The 20412-nt window shown below is 39.7% G+C and overlaps 1 protein-coding gene across 1 annotated transcript in view; it reads right to left on the bottom strand.

Moving 5' to 3' along the window:
* Positions 1-20412, bottom strand: part of DNAH5 (dynein axonemal heavy chain 5) — a 276738-nt gene that overhangs the window by 131877 nt on the left and 124449 nt on the right. The window contains 7 exon segments of the mRNA XM_070357713.1: positions 2284-2418; positions 3386-3528; positions 5347-5548; positions 6407-6583; positions 8819-9060; positions 12077-12223; positions 19550-19703. Coding sequence (XP_070213814.1) covers positions 2284-2418; positions 3386-3528; positions 5347-5548; positions 6407-6583; positions 8819-9060; positions 12077-12223; positions 19550-19703 — 1200 coding nt within the window.

The raw sequence follows: 20412 nt of genomic DNA, 5'->3' as shown, positions 1-20412 counted from the left end.
AATGGTGGCTCAGCTGGTAAAGAATCCACCTCCAATGCAGGAGACCTGGGTTTGATCCCTGGGTTGGGAAGATCCCCTGGAGAAGGGAACGGCAACCCACTCCAGTATTCTGACCAGGAAACTCCCATGGATTGTATAGTCCATAGGGTCGCAAAGAGTCAGTACGACTGAGCAACTTTCACTTTCCCCTGCATAGCAAGGCACTCTCCTAACCACTGAACCACCAGGGAAGCCCTAGAATTCTCATTTTTAAAAACCAAAACTTATTGCTATGTCAGCATTTATAAGATGGCTGTTGCATTCAAAACACTTTAAGATTATTTTTTAAAGAAACAAATCTTTTCAGAAATTCCCTCAAGAAATTTTCACTTTCTTCTTATTTTCTGTATTACTCACATTTTTAAAGATATGTGTGAATTGCTTGCAAAAATATTAATATTTGTTTGAGAAAGAAAAAGAATCATCTCTTTTCAAAGACTAACTGAATTCCTTAGCTAAAAATAGGGTGACCATGTAATTTTTGCTCAGATTTCATACATTGGTTAGTGAGGCGGATGCTATTCATTATTTATCTGAGACAACAGAAGTTAACTGGACAGTCCCTAGCAGAAAAGGACATAGAGCCTGTCCTCCTATGGATAAAACATGTGAAAGTGACCCTATGGTGAAAACAAAGGAAGCTCAGACGAAAACAATCTGTCCAGCAACAGACATGGGTCCCTGATACATGTGCCATTGTGGTAACACGAGAGGGATGAACAATATCTATTTTCTCATCTACAATTTCAATTTGGTTTGGAGCCAAGTAAATGGGAGACAAATGCTCTCAGCTCCATCACCCCTTGTTTAGCATGAATGGCTGAAAATTATCATGAGCAAGTTAATTACAGCAGTTGGGCTAATTGAAAGCTTTCTAAAACTAATGAGTCTAGCTTACTAGGAAGCCCTGATGCTCAGCAGTCAAAACAGGCCCTAAACAGAGCAGATGACCCCAAGATGCCTCTGAACAGAAAAATAAACAGTGAAGTGCTGAGACCCCCTTCTTACTGAAGGATAGGAAGGATCTGGGTTAAAGGTTATTAGCTGTAAATCCAACAACTGAACTCCTAGAGAAGAGATGCTAATACTTTGAAAATCTGCTTTATTACTCTTCTGATTATTATACCTCAGTATGGTAATGCTTCTAGAAATCTATTACATGGTTTATGAATTTTATATTAATAAGCAGGATGTTTTCTAGATTATGTGTGCCTTTTTCCAGGAAATGAATAAGTATTTCATGTTATAGAGATATAAAACACAAGTCTTTACCATCTGAGAGGGGTAAATATTACCAAGAAAGATACCAGCTCAGTCATGTCTGACTCAGTGTGACCCCATGGACTTTGTAGCCCACCAGACTCCTCTGTCCATGCGATTTCCCAGGCAAGAATACTGAAGTAGGTTGCCATTTCCGACCACGGGATCTTTCCGACCCAGGAACTGAACCTGTGTCTCTTGAGTCTCCCACATTGGTAGGTGGATCCTTTAACACTAGGGCGACCTGGGAAGCCCCAATACCACCAAGAGGTACTGGTAAAAATATGTGCCGACTCCCTGCCATATACTAAGGAATGTGGCTAGCCTTTGTCCTGGTCCCTAGGTGGGAGTCTAAATTCTTGGAATTTCCTGAATAAAAAGGATGTCTTTGTTACTAATGGTGGGTCTTTCAGACCACTTATGCCAGAAAGACTAACCATATGATTAGAGTGTTAGGGCTTTAAACCATGTCATATCAGCTCATCTCCCAGGGAGAAGGGGCTTGGAGATTGACTTCAATCACGCAGCCAACTGATCATGCTTCTGTAATAAAACTTTAATAAAACCTCTGCTCTGTTCACCGAGGCTCAGGTGACATCCTGGTTGGTGAGGTACACAGATGTGCCTGGAGAGTAAATACATCCTGTGACAAAGAAGGTTCACATTCGAGACCCTCCCAAACCTTTTCCTATGCATCTCTTCTTTTGTCAGATCCCAATTCATATCTTTTATAATAAAGCCACAATCATAAACATAACATTTTCCTGAATTCTATGAGTCATTCTAGTGAATTTTCAAAACTAAGGGCTCACAGGAACTCTTCAATCTGAATAATAAAGATACTGGAAAACATAAGTAGAGGATTTACAATGGCTGTGAAACTGCAGGTGAAGTTCAGTGGGTACATCAGAACAGTCGTGAGATTTAAGCCTCCAAAGCTCATCATAAACCTGGGCTCAGTCAGCAGCACCCAAGAGCCAGTACCTGAAACATCAGTGGGGTGGTTGCAGAAGAAAAGTTCAGACTCTTGATCACGTGGCTTTCAGGATCATATTTCGACATAAATCCTTTGATTATGACTGTCTTGGCTGTTCCTTGTTCACCAATTAACAGCACAGCCTACAGTAGAAATTGAGAAAGAAATAAAATAAATACAATAAGATGACTGTCATGGGCTCAGCTGTGGATATGAGGACGCCCTAACTCCCAGTACTTCAGAAGGTGACTGTGTCTGGAGATAGATTCTTGAAAAAGATGATTATGCTAAAATGAGACTATTGAGATGTGCTCTTGTCAGTCTAACGGGTACCCTTAGAAGAAGACATTGTAATACACAGAGAAGCAACAGGCATGCACACACAGAGACGAGGGAGGACACAGTGAGAAGACAGCCACCCAGAAGCCAGGAAAGAGAGGTCCCCAGAAAAACTAAACCAGCCAACACCTTCATCCTGAACTTCAAGCCTCCAGAACCGTACAGAAAGAAATGTGCACTGATTAAGCCACAAGGCTGTGGCATTTTGTTACAGAAGCCCTGGCAAAATAGTACAATAACTAAAAGAGAGGATTTCTCTTTGGAGAAACAAGTCAAAACTCACATTCTCTCTCTGTCTGTCTCTCTTGCTATATATATATATATATATATATATATATATATATGAAAAAAATTAATTATGAATTAAAGCTATTCAACTCTAATATTGTTGCATACATGCTCAGTCATCTCTGACTCTTTGCAACCCCATGGACTGTAGCCCACCAGGCTCCTCTGTCCATGGAATTTTCCAGGCAAGAATACTGGAGTGGGTTGCCATTTCCTTCTCCAGGGGATCTTCCAACCCAGGGATCCAACCCAAGTCTCTTGCATCTCCTGCATTGGCAGGTGAATTCCTTACCACTGAGTCACCTGGAAAGTCCCTAATACTGTTACTGAGGAATAATAAAAGAAGTAGTATACTAATTTGGGTAATATTTTTATTTATTGTAAACAGCAATAAAAAGCATTCTAAAATGAATGCAAGACGCTCCATGTTTTCAAGTGACATTTCCAAATGTGTCATTTTAAATAAAACTGAAAGTGCCATACCTTGCCCTGTTTAGCAATGGTTTTAATTAAGAAGTCGGTTCTCACGTTGTCAACATTTGGCACCAGGATGGAGCCATATTCTGGGGTGGTGTTAGATGGATAGACATATTCCTCAGTACATGTGTTCCAGTGCATCCATTTGCCTGAGATGAACAGAGAACACTTACATCTTCATATTTCTATTAATAATTTAATTCCTAATTATAAAGAGCAGACATTTTTGACATCTCATGAAGCCATCTTCCAAAAGCTCCTCAAAAAATAAAAATCATTAAATTCAGACATCTAAGTATTTAAGTATGTGTTCACTGAGTCAAAATTTCCAAAGGAGCTATTCAAAAGTGGTAATAGAGGAGTTATCTTGGAATTCTCTTTTTAAATATGTTCTTGTTGTTCAGTCAATAAGTTGTGCCTGACTCTTCAACCCTGTGGACTGCAGCACGCCAGACTTCCCTGTCCATGACCATCTCCCCGAGCTTGCCCAAACTCATGTCTATCGAGTTGGTGATGCCATTCAGCCATCTCATCCTCTGATGTCCCCTTCTCCTCCTGCCTTCAATCTTTCCCAACATCGGGGTCTTTTCCAATGAGTCAGCTCTTCGCCAAAGTATTGGAGCTTCAGCATCAGTTTTTCCAATGAATACTCATGACTGATTTCCTTTAGGATTGACTGGTTTGACATCCCTCTTTGCTATCCAACAGAGGCTCAAGAGGTTTTTAATAACATAAAGTGTGTGTAAAAATCTGGACAGTGATAGCAGTATGTACCTAAAATCATTTTTCATTATATACTTTTCTAATTGTAAAACCAAAAATAACATTGTTGGAGAAGACTCTTGAGAGTCCCTTGGACTGCAAGGAGATCCAACCAGTCCATTCTGAAGGAGATCAGCCCTGGGATTTCTTTGGAAGGAATGATGCTAAAGCTGAAACTCCAGTACTTTGGCCACCTCATGCGAAGAGTTGACTCATTGGAAAAGACCCTGATGCTGGGAGGGATTGGGGGCAGGAGGAGAAGGGGATGACAGAGGATGAGATGGCTGAACAGCATCACTGACTCGATGGACCTGAGTTTGAGTGAACTCTAGGAGTTGGTGATGGACAGGGAGGCCTGGCGTGCTGCAATTCATGGGGTCGCAAAGAGTCGGACACGACTGAGCGACTGAACTGAACTGAACTGAGAATGCCATATACAAATATTCCATATAAATGTAGTACATATATGTGTATATATGTACTTTATAAATATGCAGGCACATAAATAAACACATATTTATGAATATTCACACCTATTTGATAAAAATATACTTCACACTGTAATTTTTACAAAACTTGCTGATTATATCAAATGAATAGCTGAAATGCATCTGACTTGGGGATTTTTTTAATTTGTTTTTAACTCATTAAAAGTTCAGCACACAATATATTTAGCAACAAGAAAATGTGCATTTGGAACCTAACTGAAATAAATATATGAAAAAGAAATCATGGGCTCTCTTTCAAACACACACCAACATTTCCATTTCAATTTTACAGCAAACAGTTCTGATTACCATTTGGAAATATAGACCAATAAATAGGTAGGTAGAGAGCTGGAGAAGGCAATGGCACCCCACTCCAGTACTCTTTCCTGGAAACTCCCAAGGACGGAGGAGCCTGGTAGGCTGCAGTCCATGGGGTCACTAAAAGAGTCGGACACGACTGAGCGACTTCACTTTTACTTTTTACTTTCATGTATTGGAGAAGGAAATGGCAACCCACTCCAGTGTTCTTGCCTGGAGAATCCCAGGGACAGAGGCGCCTAGTGGGCTGCCGCCTATGGGGTCGCACAGAGTCGGACACGACTGAAGCGACTTAGCAGCAGCAGCAGCAGGTAGAGAGCTAAAAGGTAAAATAGTAGACATTTGAAAAAAAAAAAAATGGTCCCACATGTGATGGACGGATAGAAGCCAAGGACTCACCATCAGACCCAACGTAATAGTCAAACATGGAGTCGTTAGGCCCCTCGAGGGGCGGCAGGTCCAGGGCCAGCATCTCCCGGGAGCGCAGCCACTGCTCCACGCGGCGCCGGCCGTCCGGTTCCAGCACCGCCCCCACGCTCCACATCAGCGAGAAGACGTACAGTCTGCCTAGGTGCTCCGCCGTGACCTCTCCGCCTTGCTCCTGTGCGTGCAAGAAACTTTCCTTTTAATTACTTCATTCTCAAACCAAGACTTGGCTTTGATATCTTAATGAAAATCTCAGTAAAGATCTAAAAGGGATAACAGCTTTCTCCCCGCCCCCCCCCCAAAAAAACCAAGGAGGAAAAGATGAATAAAACTGGAGAACAAATTCAGAACTGATGCCTGGGAATATCAAGCAAGTTTCTGAAATAAATTTAGAATCCTTTTAGATGACTGTGAACCTGTGAACCCAAGTGATCAATACAAACCGTGCTTGCCAGAAAGAAAAACACCAATACAGTATATTAGCACATATATATGAAATTTAAAAAGATGGTAATGATGACCCTATATGTGAGAGCAAAGAGACACAGATATAAAGAATAGACTTTTGGACTCTGTGGGAGAAGGCAAGGATGGGATGATTTGAGAGAATAGCATTGAAACATGTATATTACTGTATGTGAAATAGATCACCAGTCCAAGTTCGATGTATGAAACAGGGCACTCAAAACTGGTGTACTGGGACAAACCAGAGGGATGGGAAAGGGAGGGAGGTGGGAGGGGGGTTTGGGATGGGGTCACATGTACACCTGTGGCTGATTCATGTCAGTGTATGGCAAAAGCCACCACAATATTGTAAAGTAATTAGCTTCCAATTAAAATAAACTAATTAAAAAAAAAAAAAAAAAAAAAAGAAATGCACACACACACACACACACACAGCATTAATATGTGAAGTCCATGATTGAAACCTTCTCCTCCCCCTATGGTTCTAAGAATCAATTTCAAGTCTTGCACTCTGCAAAGTGTGGCTCAGCTAACAAGGGAGAAATTTCTAGAAAATTGAGGGATTTACCTTGGGAGGGATGAGGCCCTGGAGCATGTTGATGCTTTGCAGGACCACAAAGGTCTCCAGCATCTCCATCTGATGCTCCAAGTTCTGAATACTGAAGCGATACAGGTCTGGAAATGACTTGGTGTACAGCTGACGAAGAATTTCAGCTTCTTGAGGCAAACGTTTTTTAAGAAAACCCTGTTAGTGTTCAGATGAATGCATTCATTAAATTTATTGGCACACCAGAAAAATGATCTAGTTGAGGCACAAGAGTTTTTTAATATGAATTAACAATAATAATACCTAATGATTATATTGCACTTGTAATGTACCAGGCCTTGATAAAATTCTTTCATGTGTGACCTCATTTAATGTCAAAAAAATTCTATGAGATAGGGATGGTTATTATTCTTCTACAGATGAGGAAACTAAGGCCCAAGAAGTTTAAGTGACATGCCCAGGATCCCATAGCTTGTAGGTGTCAAGGCCATCCCCAACCCAGGGATCAAACCCACTCCGTTACAGGTGGATTCTTTACCAATGAGCCACCTGGGAAGTCCAATTCATTTGGAAAAAAACTGGTCCAGAGTCTGATTCTAGCATCTGTAAGTTCAGCTACACTACACCTAAGCTCAGGTCTTGAAGTCTAGATAAAAGGAAAAGTCTTACGCTCTTGGTTAAAATATGCTCGGAGAAAATGAGGAGACATATACATGGAAATAATTTAGAAAAAGAAAGAAGAATAAAAGATAAACAAAGGAAATCCATTCTCAGATTATTCAAAATGGGAGACAAAGATATATCATAATTTTACTTCTTCTAATCTAATTAATAACCAATGTAGAAAAAATATCAAAGAATACTCAGGAAAATGGAGAATTTAGTCATGTTGGAAAGCCAGTATTAGAAAATTGCATGTGATTCAGAACAAAATACCATTTAACACACAACAATATTTTCTTCAGATGAGGAAATTTCCCTTGGCATCAAGAAATCAGGTCATTCTTAGAGACTCTGAACAGAAGCAATAAAACAGCAATTCTCAGTTATCCATAATTTCATGGATTCAACATGATTGCACAATGACAAAAACAAAACAGCACTTTCAAGTTGATGGAAGCAGAAAATATACACAGAGCCAAGTAATCAGCATGACTCACAGAGGTTCATGGAGTCTCATGATCACAACTTCTCCATTGTCAGCCCTCCAATGACTCTTTCAGAGCTGCCCTGCCCTCCTCTAAACATTTCCAGTCAGAGATTTATGAGTCCTGCTTCTTGCTAACCATTTGTAAGCAAATTAGCATTAATATAAAAGTCTTATTCACCCTCAACATGGACAGAATATAATAGAAACTCATTTCATAAATAGCAAACTATAAATATTCATTAGCTAATTGTGTAAAAATATTTTCTAAAACCTTTGTAAATTTGAAGTATTTGGGAGAAAATCACAAATTCATTTTCACTTGGAGTTTGCTGTATACCTGGTCACCAAGCCTGAATCCACTGTGGTACTTTTTAAAAAACATTTAGAACACCTCTCTCCCCAGAGATTCTAATTTGATAGATTGAGATGTGACACAGTTATCTGTATTTTAAAGAAATGCCATTGGAGATTATTCTTGCAAAGCCAGAGTTGAGAACTCGTGTTCTAAATTTTCCTTGAAGGATGGATAATTTAATTGTGAAATCTGAAATTTTCAGAAGTATTTTTAATGACATATCCAACTGTACATCAGAATTACTTTTCTTTATAATCCCCTAATTTAAAAGATGTATTTGTAAGTTTTTAATCAAAATTATCTCCAAAAAACTTATTCAAATGAAAATAATAATTTGACCAACTGTGTCAAAAAAGATTGTACTGATGGCTCATTTAGTAAGCATTCTGCCTTATGTTATGGCATTTATTTAGTAAAATATATAAGTATGCAAGGCATTCAATTACAATCTTACCATAATCAATATATCTAACATATACTGGTAGTAATAACATAATATACCTTATCAGGAATTAAACAGAGATTATCTGAAATATTATTTCCAGGTGCAAACTTAAAACTAACATTATTACTATTGAGTCTTGTAAAAATTCTTTATATACAATTTTAATAAATTGTCTCCTTCAAGTTAATATTCTAAGACGGTTGCTTAAATTTTCCTTATTCATTTACAGTGTGGGAGGATTATTGATTCACCTAGGCCTTGCAATGATTCCTCAACCCGAGCTGAAGAACCCTGAGCACTGAAGAAATCTTTAAGGGACAACCAGGGCTGAAGGTCGCAAGAGCATTCAAGGATCTCCCATAAACATCAGCATTAAAATGCAATTACACCAGGAAGTCTGCAGGAAAATCAGTGCGCACTCTAAAGGAAGGCTCAAGGACCTATTTCCCTCTTTAATTACACCAAAAAAGATTCCAATCATACCTCAAGAATAGGGCTCCAATCAAGGATAGAAGAACTCATGAAAACCATCCCATTTCTTGAGACGGTAGCAGGCGAAGCGTTGTCAATGTTATGAGGTTCAAAAACAATCTTGCAGTTTGGAGCCATGGGAATCCGATCGCCATTGGCAAGGGTTAGTGTTTTGTTATCATCCAAAACGGAATTCAGATTTTCAATCCAGATGGCGTCTACTGGACCATCAAGAACTATCCAGATATGCTCCCCTAAAACATCCCACCAAGGGCAGGCGGAAGAGCATACAGACACATATATGCATATATACATAACTACTATGCTTGAAGAAATATCATAACAATGTAATTTTAATTAATTTTTAAATAAAGCTTTGACCTAAATGATTATCTTATTTCTTTGCATAGGGGTCTTCCAGTTCTTTATGTAGCAGCTGTTTAAAGCACACAATCAAAACAAAAAGTCATTTGTTCCCTGAAAAGATGCTCATTGAGCACCTTCTCTGTATCAGCATTGTTCCTGAGATAGGGTGATAAAAAAGACAACATCCTGCCCGTCACAGAGGTTGCTTTCTAAGGGGTAGAGATGACAAAGCAATATACAAAGAAATATGTAAGAAAGATTCAGCAGGATAAGAGGGTGGGGCATTTTAGATAAAGTAGTCCATGAAATATTTCTGGAGCAGAATAATGTGATGAAGAGATGTAGAACTAGGATTTTTCAGGCAGTGGCAATAGTAGTTGCAAAGGTCCTGAAGTAGGTAGAAGCTAAGGGGATCATGCTCCAGGAACAACAGGAAGTCAAACCTGGTTAGAAAGACAAGAAGGCAGAAAGGGATGTGAGTGATGTCAGAAAGACAGGCAGAGCTTCAGGAATCCATTCCGGTTGGCCCAGGCTGAGTTTGAGATGTTCAACAAGACAGCCCATAGAGCAGTTGAGTTGGGAATTCAAAGACTAGAGATTAAAATGTAGAGATCAGCTTAGAGATGGCATTGAGAGCCACGGACTGGGTAAGTTTCATCCAGATCATAAGTGTATAGATAAGAAGTCTGAGAACAGAGGCACTTGAACGTTCAGACTTCTGGGTCTGAACCAGGGTCTCCTACGCTGGTTCCTCCCTCTGGCCGACCTCTCAGTGAAGCAGAAGTAGAGGAAGGTACCCATGATGTCAAGTGCTGGAAGAGTTTGAAGGAGTGATCAGCTGTGCCAGACACTGCTGAGAGTGGGACTAGACTGAGAAGCGACAGCTTGTGTGTGACAAGGTGGAGGTTATGAGTGTCCCCAACAGAGCACTTTCTGAGGGACACTGGGCACAAAGACTAACAAACGTCAGGTCAGGAGATATTCGGAGGTAAAGACAGCAGCATAAGCAGAACACCCAACAGAAATGCCCTTGTAAATTTAGGTATTCGGTTTCACAGTTGCTCTTAATTTTTTAACCACTAGTTCTCTCTTACAAACCAGCACCATGACCAAGTCTGTAGTTCTAATTTTTATTTGTAACAATTATGCAGTACTCTGAGTCAAATGAAATGCTTAGAAAATCCTAATTATGCTTATTCAACTAGCAGTTTAAGGAAAATTGTGATCCGATCGCCAGAGTCCCTGTGAAAGTAAAAGTGTATGTTGCCCTTTTTTAAAAGAGTTAAAAAAAAAAACACCTCTCTGAGTGCCTAATCTCTAAGTTAACACTTGCTCACTGGATCTGTGTGACACAGGATTACTAGAATAAGTCAGAAACAAAAGTGTATTTAATTCCCATAAAACAGCAGCAGTTTCTAATACACTAGAAATGAAGCATTTTCTTTTCTCTTTCACCATTGGTATTGGGTTGATCAATCACATTCCCTCAGAAAGATCTGTGGTGTCATCTTAAATGTTTTTCAACAGAACACTGTTTCCCAAGGCATGGACTCATGAAGTGAACCCAAATGTCTCCGCCCTCCTCCTGTATCCTCCTGTGTCCCTGCAATTGCTTTCACGGTGCTTTCTCCTACTCATTCAGGAGTGACAGGAGAACTGATCATCACCTCCTCCATCTGAACTTATATTCTGGGACCACTGGGCTCAGTTTGCAGGGTCCCTAAGTAAGAAAATATTCAGAGTGAACCACTAGCCTTTAAGGAATTGGTTTAAACTAAAGCCAAACACACATGTCATCTAAAGAGAATGACGTATGATCAAAAACTTTCTTTTTGATACAATCTTCTTTCCTAAGAAGCTCATTTCCACCTATGATTTTACAGGAGAATCGGTTTTCTAAAGATAGGCCATACTGAGATGAGTACCATTTTTTAAATATTCAGTGAAAATAGTTATGGTGAAATCACTTGACTTAATACAATCAGTTTTCTTTAACAACTTTTGCTATTTCATTCTAAGATATCACAGGAATATAGAAATATTTTTTCAAAAGGAAAATAATTCCCTTTGTAACCCAAAAAAGGGAGGAGGTGGATATTTTAAATACATTAATCAATCATTTCTGTGTTTCAACATTCACAAATATCATACTGATTTATGACTTCTTGGTCTTGGATAAGATATTATATAGAAAATACAATGTTACTAATTTTATTTCTTTTTAATATTTATTTATTTGGCTGTGTTAGGTCTTTGTTGTGGCCCATAAGCTCAATTTCCCTCTGGTATGTGGGTTTTTAGTTCCCCAATGAGGGATCGAACCCGTGTTTCCTGCATTGGAAGATGGATTCTTAGCCACTGGACTACCAGGAAGTCCCCTACTAATTTTAAATAGCTACCAAGGCTTTTATTTAGAAGCATGTGTCAAAAATTATAGCTGTAATTCAGGGACTATGGTGGTCCAGTGGCTAAAACTCCTTGCTTTCACCCCAGGGGATAGAGGTTCAATCCTTGGTGGGAGAACTAAGATCTTGCATGCTGTGTGGTGCTACCAAAAAAAAAAGTATAAACTAATACTCTCTTTAGAGTCATGGATGTAGAAAACAAACTTATGGTTACCAGAGGTGAGGAGAGGAGGGATACATTGGGAGATTGGGCTGGACATACACACTGCTATATATAAAATAGATAACTAAGAAAAACCTGGTGTATAGCACAGGGAGCTCTACTCAATACTCTGTAATGACCTATATGGAAAAGAATTTTTTAAAAAAAGAACTGGTACATGTATATGGATAACTGATTTGCTTTGCTGTACACCTGAAACTAACACAAAACGGTAAACCAGCTTTACTCCAATAAAAATTTAAAAATAAAAAATTACACTTGTAATTCATCTCCTACCTTTCTTAGCCCTCAATGTTTTCCTCCAAAGAGTAGAAAATATCCCATCGGTCCAATCATTTGTCGCCACATCAAGCCGACCGAACATCTGTGGGGCTGTAATCGCTTTAGGATTCATCCTCATTTCCCGATGTGGTTTTCCACAATCTATACCAAGTAAATCCAGATTTTAAACAACTCACATGTAGAATGAACCATCATTAGGCAACACTGTACCAGTTTGCAGTGTACTATCTGTCAGCAGATATTTAAAACATGAAAAATACAAAATTACATTGAAAATACATATCTTACTGCACCCCAAGTTATCATAATTATCCTCATTATATGTTATTGACCAAAGCACTTTTTTATCATCTGGAAAAGAAAATTGCATGTTACAAAAGGGGGGGAAATGATACCATGCTGGAATTGACGAAGGAATTAATGTAATCTGGAAGTGCTTCAAATGTCACAGCTCAAAATCTTTTGGTTTCTGGTCTACTAGGTTAAATCGTGGGTCCCTGATGGCTCAGACGGTAAAGGAGACCTGGGTTCGATCCCTGGGTCAGGAAGATCTTCTGGATAAGGGAATGGCAACCCACTCCAGTATTCTTGCCTGCAGAATTCCATGGACAGAGGAGCCCGGTGGGCTACAGTCCATGGGATCATAAAGAGTCAGAAACAATTGAAGGACGAAGCATGCATGCACACACTTTAAATCTTATATCTGAAATTCACTGCCTGATTCTCCTCATTAACAGCTTTCATTTGCTGAGATATGGTCTTGCTCATTTGGAAAAAATCAGCTAAATTAATGTGACAAAAATCAAGAATTATTTTTCTGTGGTCAACTTCAAAAAAGGTATGCAAATCTCTCAAACTCTGAAACTATTCTCAAGTAAGATGAATTCTGTACATAGGAGACTATAGATAGTAAGTTTTAAAAAATCAAATAAAAAGATTTAAAGTATATTATACATGGAATCTTAAAAAATGGTACAAGTGAACTTATTTGAAAAACAGAAATAGACTCAGAGACATATAAAACAAGTTTGTGGTTACCAAAGGAGACGGGCAGGGAGGGATAAATTAAGAGTTCAGGATTCAAATATACACATATATTTATACATATATGTAAAAATCAACAAGGACCTACTGTATAGAACAAGGAGCTACATTTAATATCTTATCACTTCATGGCAAATAGATGGGCAAACAGTGGACACAGTGGCTGACTTTATTTTTCTGGGCTCCAAAATCACTGCAGATGGTGATTGCAGCCATGAAATTAAAAGACGCTTGCTCCTTGGAAGGAAAGTTATGACCAACTTAGCATATTCAAAAGCAGAGACATTACTTTGCCAACAAAGGTCCATCTAGTCAAGGCTATGGTTTTTCCAGTGGTCATGTATGGATGTGAGAGTTGGACTGTGAAGAAGGCTGAGCACTGAAGAATTGATGCTTTTGAACTGTGGTGTTTGAAAAGACTCTTAAGAGTCCCTTGGACTGCAAGGAGATACAACCAGTCCATCCTTAAGGAGATCAGTCCTGGGTGTTCATTGGAGGGACTGATGTTGAAGCTGAAAATTCCAGTACTTTGGCCACCTGATGAGAAGAGCTGACTCATTGGAAAAGACCCTGATGCTGGGAGGGATTAAGGGCAGGAGGAGAAGAGGACGACAGAGGATGAGATGGTTGGATGGCATCACTGACTCTATGGACATGGGTTTGGGTGGACTCCAGGAGTTGGTGATGGACAGGAAGGCCTGGCGTGCTGTGGTTCATGGGGTCGCAAAGAGTCGGACACGACTGAGCGACTGAACTGAACTGAATAACCTATAATGGAGGAGAATCTAGAAAAGAATATATATACAATGGAATCACTTTGTATATATCTGAAACTAATACAATATGTAAATCAACCATATTTCAATAAAAAAATTTAAGATTTAAAATGCAAAATCATAAAAATAGAGGCTAAAATGTCACATATTATGTGAAAGATTGACAAACACAGGCACACAAGCATGGATATGCATACTGTCAAGGTGTTAAATTAAAACTTTTCTAGAAAATTAAATGATAATTCTCTTTTTCCAAAATCAGAAAAAGAGTCAGGGTTAATTATTTGCAATATTTTACAGTGCTGAAGCTCAACTTTGGCACAATGCAGGTTTTTCAATAAATGATATCCATAAGACTAGCAAAACTTTTTTAAAAAAATCTAATCACACTTTACAAAAGGCCAGCAAACTCTTCAGATGTCTGACAGCAGCATAGATGAAAACTGGACTTGGTCTGTTGCTCATATAAGAGAAACTATCACAAATTATTCCATTATTGTTGTAGGTTGAATTGTATCATTTTCATTTAAAATCCCATAATATTTTTATACGAGCACTGTAAGGAAAAAAAAAAATGCTTGACTTTTCAAATGTTAGTTAAACTGATTCTTCTTAATTCTTTCCACCTTCCTGGACTCTGCCCCAGAGTAAGCATTCTTTTCTTGCTGTCCGCTCCTTAGGTCCTCCTTATGGAGAACCCTAGACGGCCCCTCCTGTCCACAGTCTGTGCTCTTCATGGCACAAAGGGCTAATCACACCATTCCTCAGCTCTACGGCTTCCCATCACCCACAGGATAAAATCTAAGAGTTCAGCTAAAGTTATAAAGCTTCTCATGCTGTGCCCTTGCTTCAAATTTGAGTTCCTCCAGAAGCAAAGCCTGAGATAAAGACAGGGGAACTGGGAGTTTGAATTTGGGTGAAAGACAGTGAAACAGAGAAGGAGAGAAAGCCAATAAAGAGCTTGTTGGTGAGCTGGCCACAGACGGAGTGTCCCTCTAGGAGACAGGAGGAGATGGACATTTGCCTTCCACTCTTTCCGCCATATTGGTTGAGGGTATGGCTGCCTCAGGAAAATAACATCCCACCCAATCCCTTCTTCCAGGCTGAGCCAATTCCCAGGAACTGGAAAGGAATAAGGCTGACAAACTCAGAGATACCACTGATGTTTGGGGGAGAAACTGTCCAACGGTTGTATCTGTAGCAGGGGAGGGTCAAAGGGAGGTGGCCCTGGGCACCAATAGCATTGGTTACCCCTCCGCATCTCCCCTCGCCCACCCCCACAACACAAATTACATCTTATCCATACCAGAGCACTTCCCCTGGTATGTCAGGCTTTCACCAGTCCCTTCTGTCTACTCAGCCCATTCATTCTGCTAAGAATACCTTTTATCCATCTGCTATTTAACCCTCAAACCTTAGATGAAGTAGCATCTGCTCTGTAAGCCTTTCTAGAATTCCTTAGAAAGGTTCTGATCTTCTTTGCCTCTGCTCACACCATAACTGTCCACATCTTCCCCACATCCAATCTTCTATGCTGAGTTCTAATTATCTGTGACACTTCACTTCACTGTAAACTCTTTCAAGACATGGCAATTTTTCTTTCATGCCTGCTTGGTGTTAGTTCTAGAAAGTCTTGTAGGTCTTTGTAGAACTATTCAACTTTGGCTTCATCAACATTAGTGGTTGGGGCATAGATTTGGATTACTGTGTTGTTTAATGCCTTGCCTTGGAAACAAACTGAGATCATTGGGGTTTTGAGACCGCACCAAAGTATTGCAAACTAAAACCAAGAATGAGTCAATAAACAGCAAGTAGTCTAATAATTTATTCATTTTTGCAAAGACCTTCTCCAAAGCCAGTGATGCCATATTGATTGAGTACATAGTTTAGATATATTATACATAATATATCTATGTCATTTAATATTTAGTACTCATTTTAAGACACTGGGGCTTCCCAGGTGGCTCAGTTGGTAAAGAATTTGCCCACAATGCAGGAGACCCAGGTTCAGTCCATGGGTCAGGAAGATCCCCTGAAGAAGGAAATGGCAACCCACATCAATACTCTTGTCTGGGAAATCCCATGGACAGAGGAGTCTGGTGGGCTACCCACTCTGGGAATGCAAGAATCAGACACAACTAAACCACCACCACCCCAACTCATTTTGCTCAGGTAACTGTACCCAGCACATTTGTAGTTTATTAAGAGAAGGCAGCTTCATACCAACAAAAGTATTATTAAGCATAGTTTAAGAGAGGGAATACATCATTTTAATGCTATATAAAGATCCCCAAACAGAATTTTAATAGCACACATGAAAATTACATGACAAAGTCCTGCAGGTGTGAAATCTCAGTTTTAGTGGAGGTAGGTGCTGGCTGAGAGTATAATCCTGTCTCAGTGTGATGACCCCCATGTAGAGTCCTATTGTACAGAATTCACTTCATCCTATGGTTGAGGAAACAGACTAAATCCAACATGTGCAGGACCCTAGAACAAATACACACCATCACTAGCAACCAATATCAGTGCACTGAGGCTCCAAAAGCTGACCAGAAACCCAGCCAAGCAGCTTTTCCCTGTGGAACAATGCATGGTGCATTCTAACAGCCAAAGTTCTGTGAAATTTTGGAACTTATCTGCCATGACCATTGTTGCCAATACTTTTAAGAAGAAAGTCATCAATGTTTCATAAGAACGAGAGAATACAAGGATAATTGTGAACAAGGCAATAGCCATTATGCTTAGATGACCCTGGGTTAGGGGCTTAGATATAAGGCTTAGGGACATCTGGAAATTAAGTGCACTGATTTCACTTCTCAAGAAAAATATCTGATTTGGGGCAGGAAATTAGTTTACAGTGAGGGTGGTTTTTCAGCACATAGAATTTAAGAATCAGGTTTGGAATTATATTTATTGAGAGGTAGCATCTTATATCGGAGAAGGCAATGGCACCCCACTCCAGTACTCTTGCCTGGAAAATCCCATGGATGGAGGAGCCTGGAAGGCTGTAGTCCATGGGGTCGCTGAGGGTCGGACACAACTGACTGACTTCACTTTCACTTTTCTCTTTCATGCATTGGAGAAGGAAATGGCAACCCACTCCAGTGTTCTTGCCTGGAGAATCCCAGGGATGGGGAAGCCTGGTGGGCTGCCATCTATGGGGTTGCACAGAGTCGGAAACGACTGAAGTGACTTAGCAATAGCATCTTATATTGGGGCTTCCCTGGTAGCTCAGCTGGTGAAGAATCTGCCTGCAATGCAGAAGACCCCAGTTTGATTCCTGGGTTGGGAAGGTCTCCTGGAGAAGGGATAGGCTACCCACTCCAGTCTTCTTGGGCTTCCTTGGTGGTTCAGCTGGTAAAGAATCCACCCACAATGTGGGAGACCTGGATCTTATATGTCATATATTAAGCATCTTGCTGCTGCTGCTGCTAAGTTGCTTCAGTCGTGTCTGACTCCGTGCGACCCCATAGACGGCAGCCCACCAGGCTCCCCCGTCCCTGAGGTTCCCCAGGCAAGAACACTGGAGTGGGTTGCCATTTCCTTCTCCAATGTATGAAAGTGAAAAGCGAAAGTGAAGTCACTCAGCCATGTCCGACTCTTAGTGACCCCATGGACTGCAGCCTACCAGGCTCCTCTGCTCATGGGATTTTCCTGGCAAGAGTACTGGAGCATCTTATATTAAGTCATAATTGCAAAATGGTATGGTATGCTGGGAAAATTCTGGGTTTTACCTTAATGGGCTCTGACCTTAACTTAGAGTCTCATTATTTACCATCTTTTTGATGTTGAGTATTTCTAAAGTTGAATCTTGACTTTTTGTCCAAAATGGAGATAACAGTAGTCACATCTCAAGATCATTTTGAAAACTAAATGGCATAACATATGGAAAACATATAACACAGTCCATGAAATCACTTTAAAAAAAATGTTTGCATAATTCAGAAAATCCAAGATACAGAAACAATCTTGTGTCTGCCCATGAATGAATGAAAAAGAAGATGTGGCACACATATGCAATGGAATATTGTTCATCCACAAAATATAAGAACATCATGCCATTTGTGAAAACATGGATGGACTTTGAGGATATCATGCTAAATGAAATAATTCAGACACAGAAAGACAGATACTGTGTGGTATCACTTATATGTGGCATCTAAAAAGTCAAGCTCAGAGAAACAGCTTCAGCAGAAGCTCCAATACTTTGGCTACCTGATGCAAAGAGATGACTCTTTGGAAAAGATGCTGATGCTGGGAAAGATTGGAGGCAGGAGGAGAAGGGGACAACAGAGGATGAGATGGCTGGATGCATCACCGACTCAATGAACATGAGTTTGAGCAAGCTCCAGGAGATAGTGAAAGTGAAAGTCGCTCTGTGCTGTCTGACTCTTTGCGACTCCATGGACTATACAGTCCATGGAATTCTCCAGGCCAGAATACTGGAGTGGGTAGCCTTTCCCTTCTCCAGGGGATTTTCTCAACCCAAGGATCGAACCCATGTCTCCCACATTGCAGGCGGATTCTTTACCAGCTGAGTCACAGGGAAGCCCAAGAATACTGGAGTAGGTAGCCTATCCCTTCTCCAGCAGATCTTCCCAACCTAGAAATCTAACCAGGGTCTCCTGCATTGCAGGCAGATTCTTTACCAACTGAGCTATTAGGGAATCCCAGAGATAGTGAAGGAGAGGGAAACCTGTGTAGTCCATGGGGTCACAAAGAGTTGGACATGACTTAGTGACTGAACAACAACAACAGAGAAACGGATTGTGGAATTGTAGTTACAAGGGATGGAGATGGGGCATGGAGAGATATTGGAAAAGGGTACAAAATGCTAGTTATAAAATTAGCAAGTCTGGGCACCTAATGTATCAGCATGGTGATTATAGCTAATAATACTGTATCATACAAATATTCAAATATTTCTAAGAAACTATCAATAAATCTTAAATGCTGTCATCACAAAAAAGAAATGGTTATTATGTGATATGATGGAGGTGGTAACTAATGCTATGGTGACAATAATTTTGCAACATATATATGGATCAAATCAGCACACTGCACACCTTAAACTTATATATGTGTCAAAATAATATTTGAATAAAGCTGAAAATGGGGGTTCCCTGGCAGTCCAGTGGTTAGGACTCTGTGCTTCCAATGCAGGGAGCACAGTTTGATCCCTGATTAGGAAACTAAGATCCCACATGCCATGCAGCACAATCAAATTTAAATTTAAAATATAAGCTGGAAAAAAATGTTTTTCTCCTCTGGTCTATTAATGTACTGTGTTACCTCTAAAACATATCCAATATTCAAAAAAGTTGTATCTTACATGCTGCTGCTGCTGTTTAGTCGCTAAGTCATGTCTGACTCTTTTGCGACCCCATGCTATTCAACTCTAATATTGTTGCATGCATGCTCAGTCATCTCTGACTCTTTGCAACCCCATGGACTATATGGCCCACCAGGCTCCTCTGTCCATGGGAGTTCCCAGACAAGAATATGGGAGTGGGTTGCCATTTCCTTCTCTAAGAGGTCTCCTCCTATAAAAATATGTTAATATGCATCTATATTTGCATTCCTCTCGGAGCATTCACATGTCACAAAATTGTCCCAGGGTGGTGAGGCTTGACTGTCCCCTTACCTGTCAGGGCTCTCATCAAGGTATGGATGCAGGTGGTCTTCCCTGCCCCACTTGGCCCTAGGGTCATCATTCCATGCCGCACTGTCTGTGTTTCAAACAGCTGGATGACTTTCAGTTTCCAAGGAGGATGGTTGATTAAACCAGCTTCTTCAACCTGAAAACAAAACAAAATCCCCACATAAACAGCTATCAGGACTTATCGTTGTGTTCAAAATAAGTACAGACATGGAGCAAGGTTAAAGGCATGGGGAGTTATTATTAATACATATGGACGTGACAGTTTGGAAAGATGGAAAAAGTTCTCAAGGCAAACAGTAGTGATGTTTGCACAGTACAATGAATGTATTTAGTACCACTGAGCTCTACACTTAAAAAATAGTTTAAAAGGTATATTTAAGCAATGAGTTTTACTACAATAAAAAATATATACACCTAGACAAAAAGCAGGCTGAACATAATCAAAATGATATCCCAACCTAATCCATATCTGACTTAGGGAATTACAAACACTTATATTTACATGAATGTACACATTAGGAGCAACTTAAGAACAAAGGCTCAAATAGCAAAATTATTTTAGATGTTTAATTTAGAAGATACTATTTAGTATAAAAAGATCATTTCAAGCATACCAAGTTGACTGAAATTCCATACAACTGCCAAGCCATCTTTGTAAATCTAATGGATAGTTTTCATCTATCAAACAGATGTATGGAAGCTACTCAGTGAACCACTATTCTAAATTTAAACTTCTATGAGCTTAATACAAATGATATCTTCATTTTACAGATAAGAAAACTGAGACACAAAGAAACTAAGTAATTTACCCAAGATTATTCATTGTAAAGTTATGGAGTAAGGAT

The sequence above is a fragment of the Bos mutus genome, chromosome 20 (assembly GCF_027580195.1).
Source record: "Bos mutus isolate GX-2022 chromosome 20, NWIPB_WYAK_1.1, whole genome shotgun sequence".
NCBI classification, from domain to species: domain Eukaryota; kingdom Metazoa; phylum Chordata; class Mammalia; order Artiodactyla; family Bovidae; genus Bos; species Bos mutus.
Note: the sequence above shows the minus strand (reverse complement) of the source record. Positions and strands in the feature narration are given on the sequence as shown.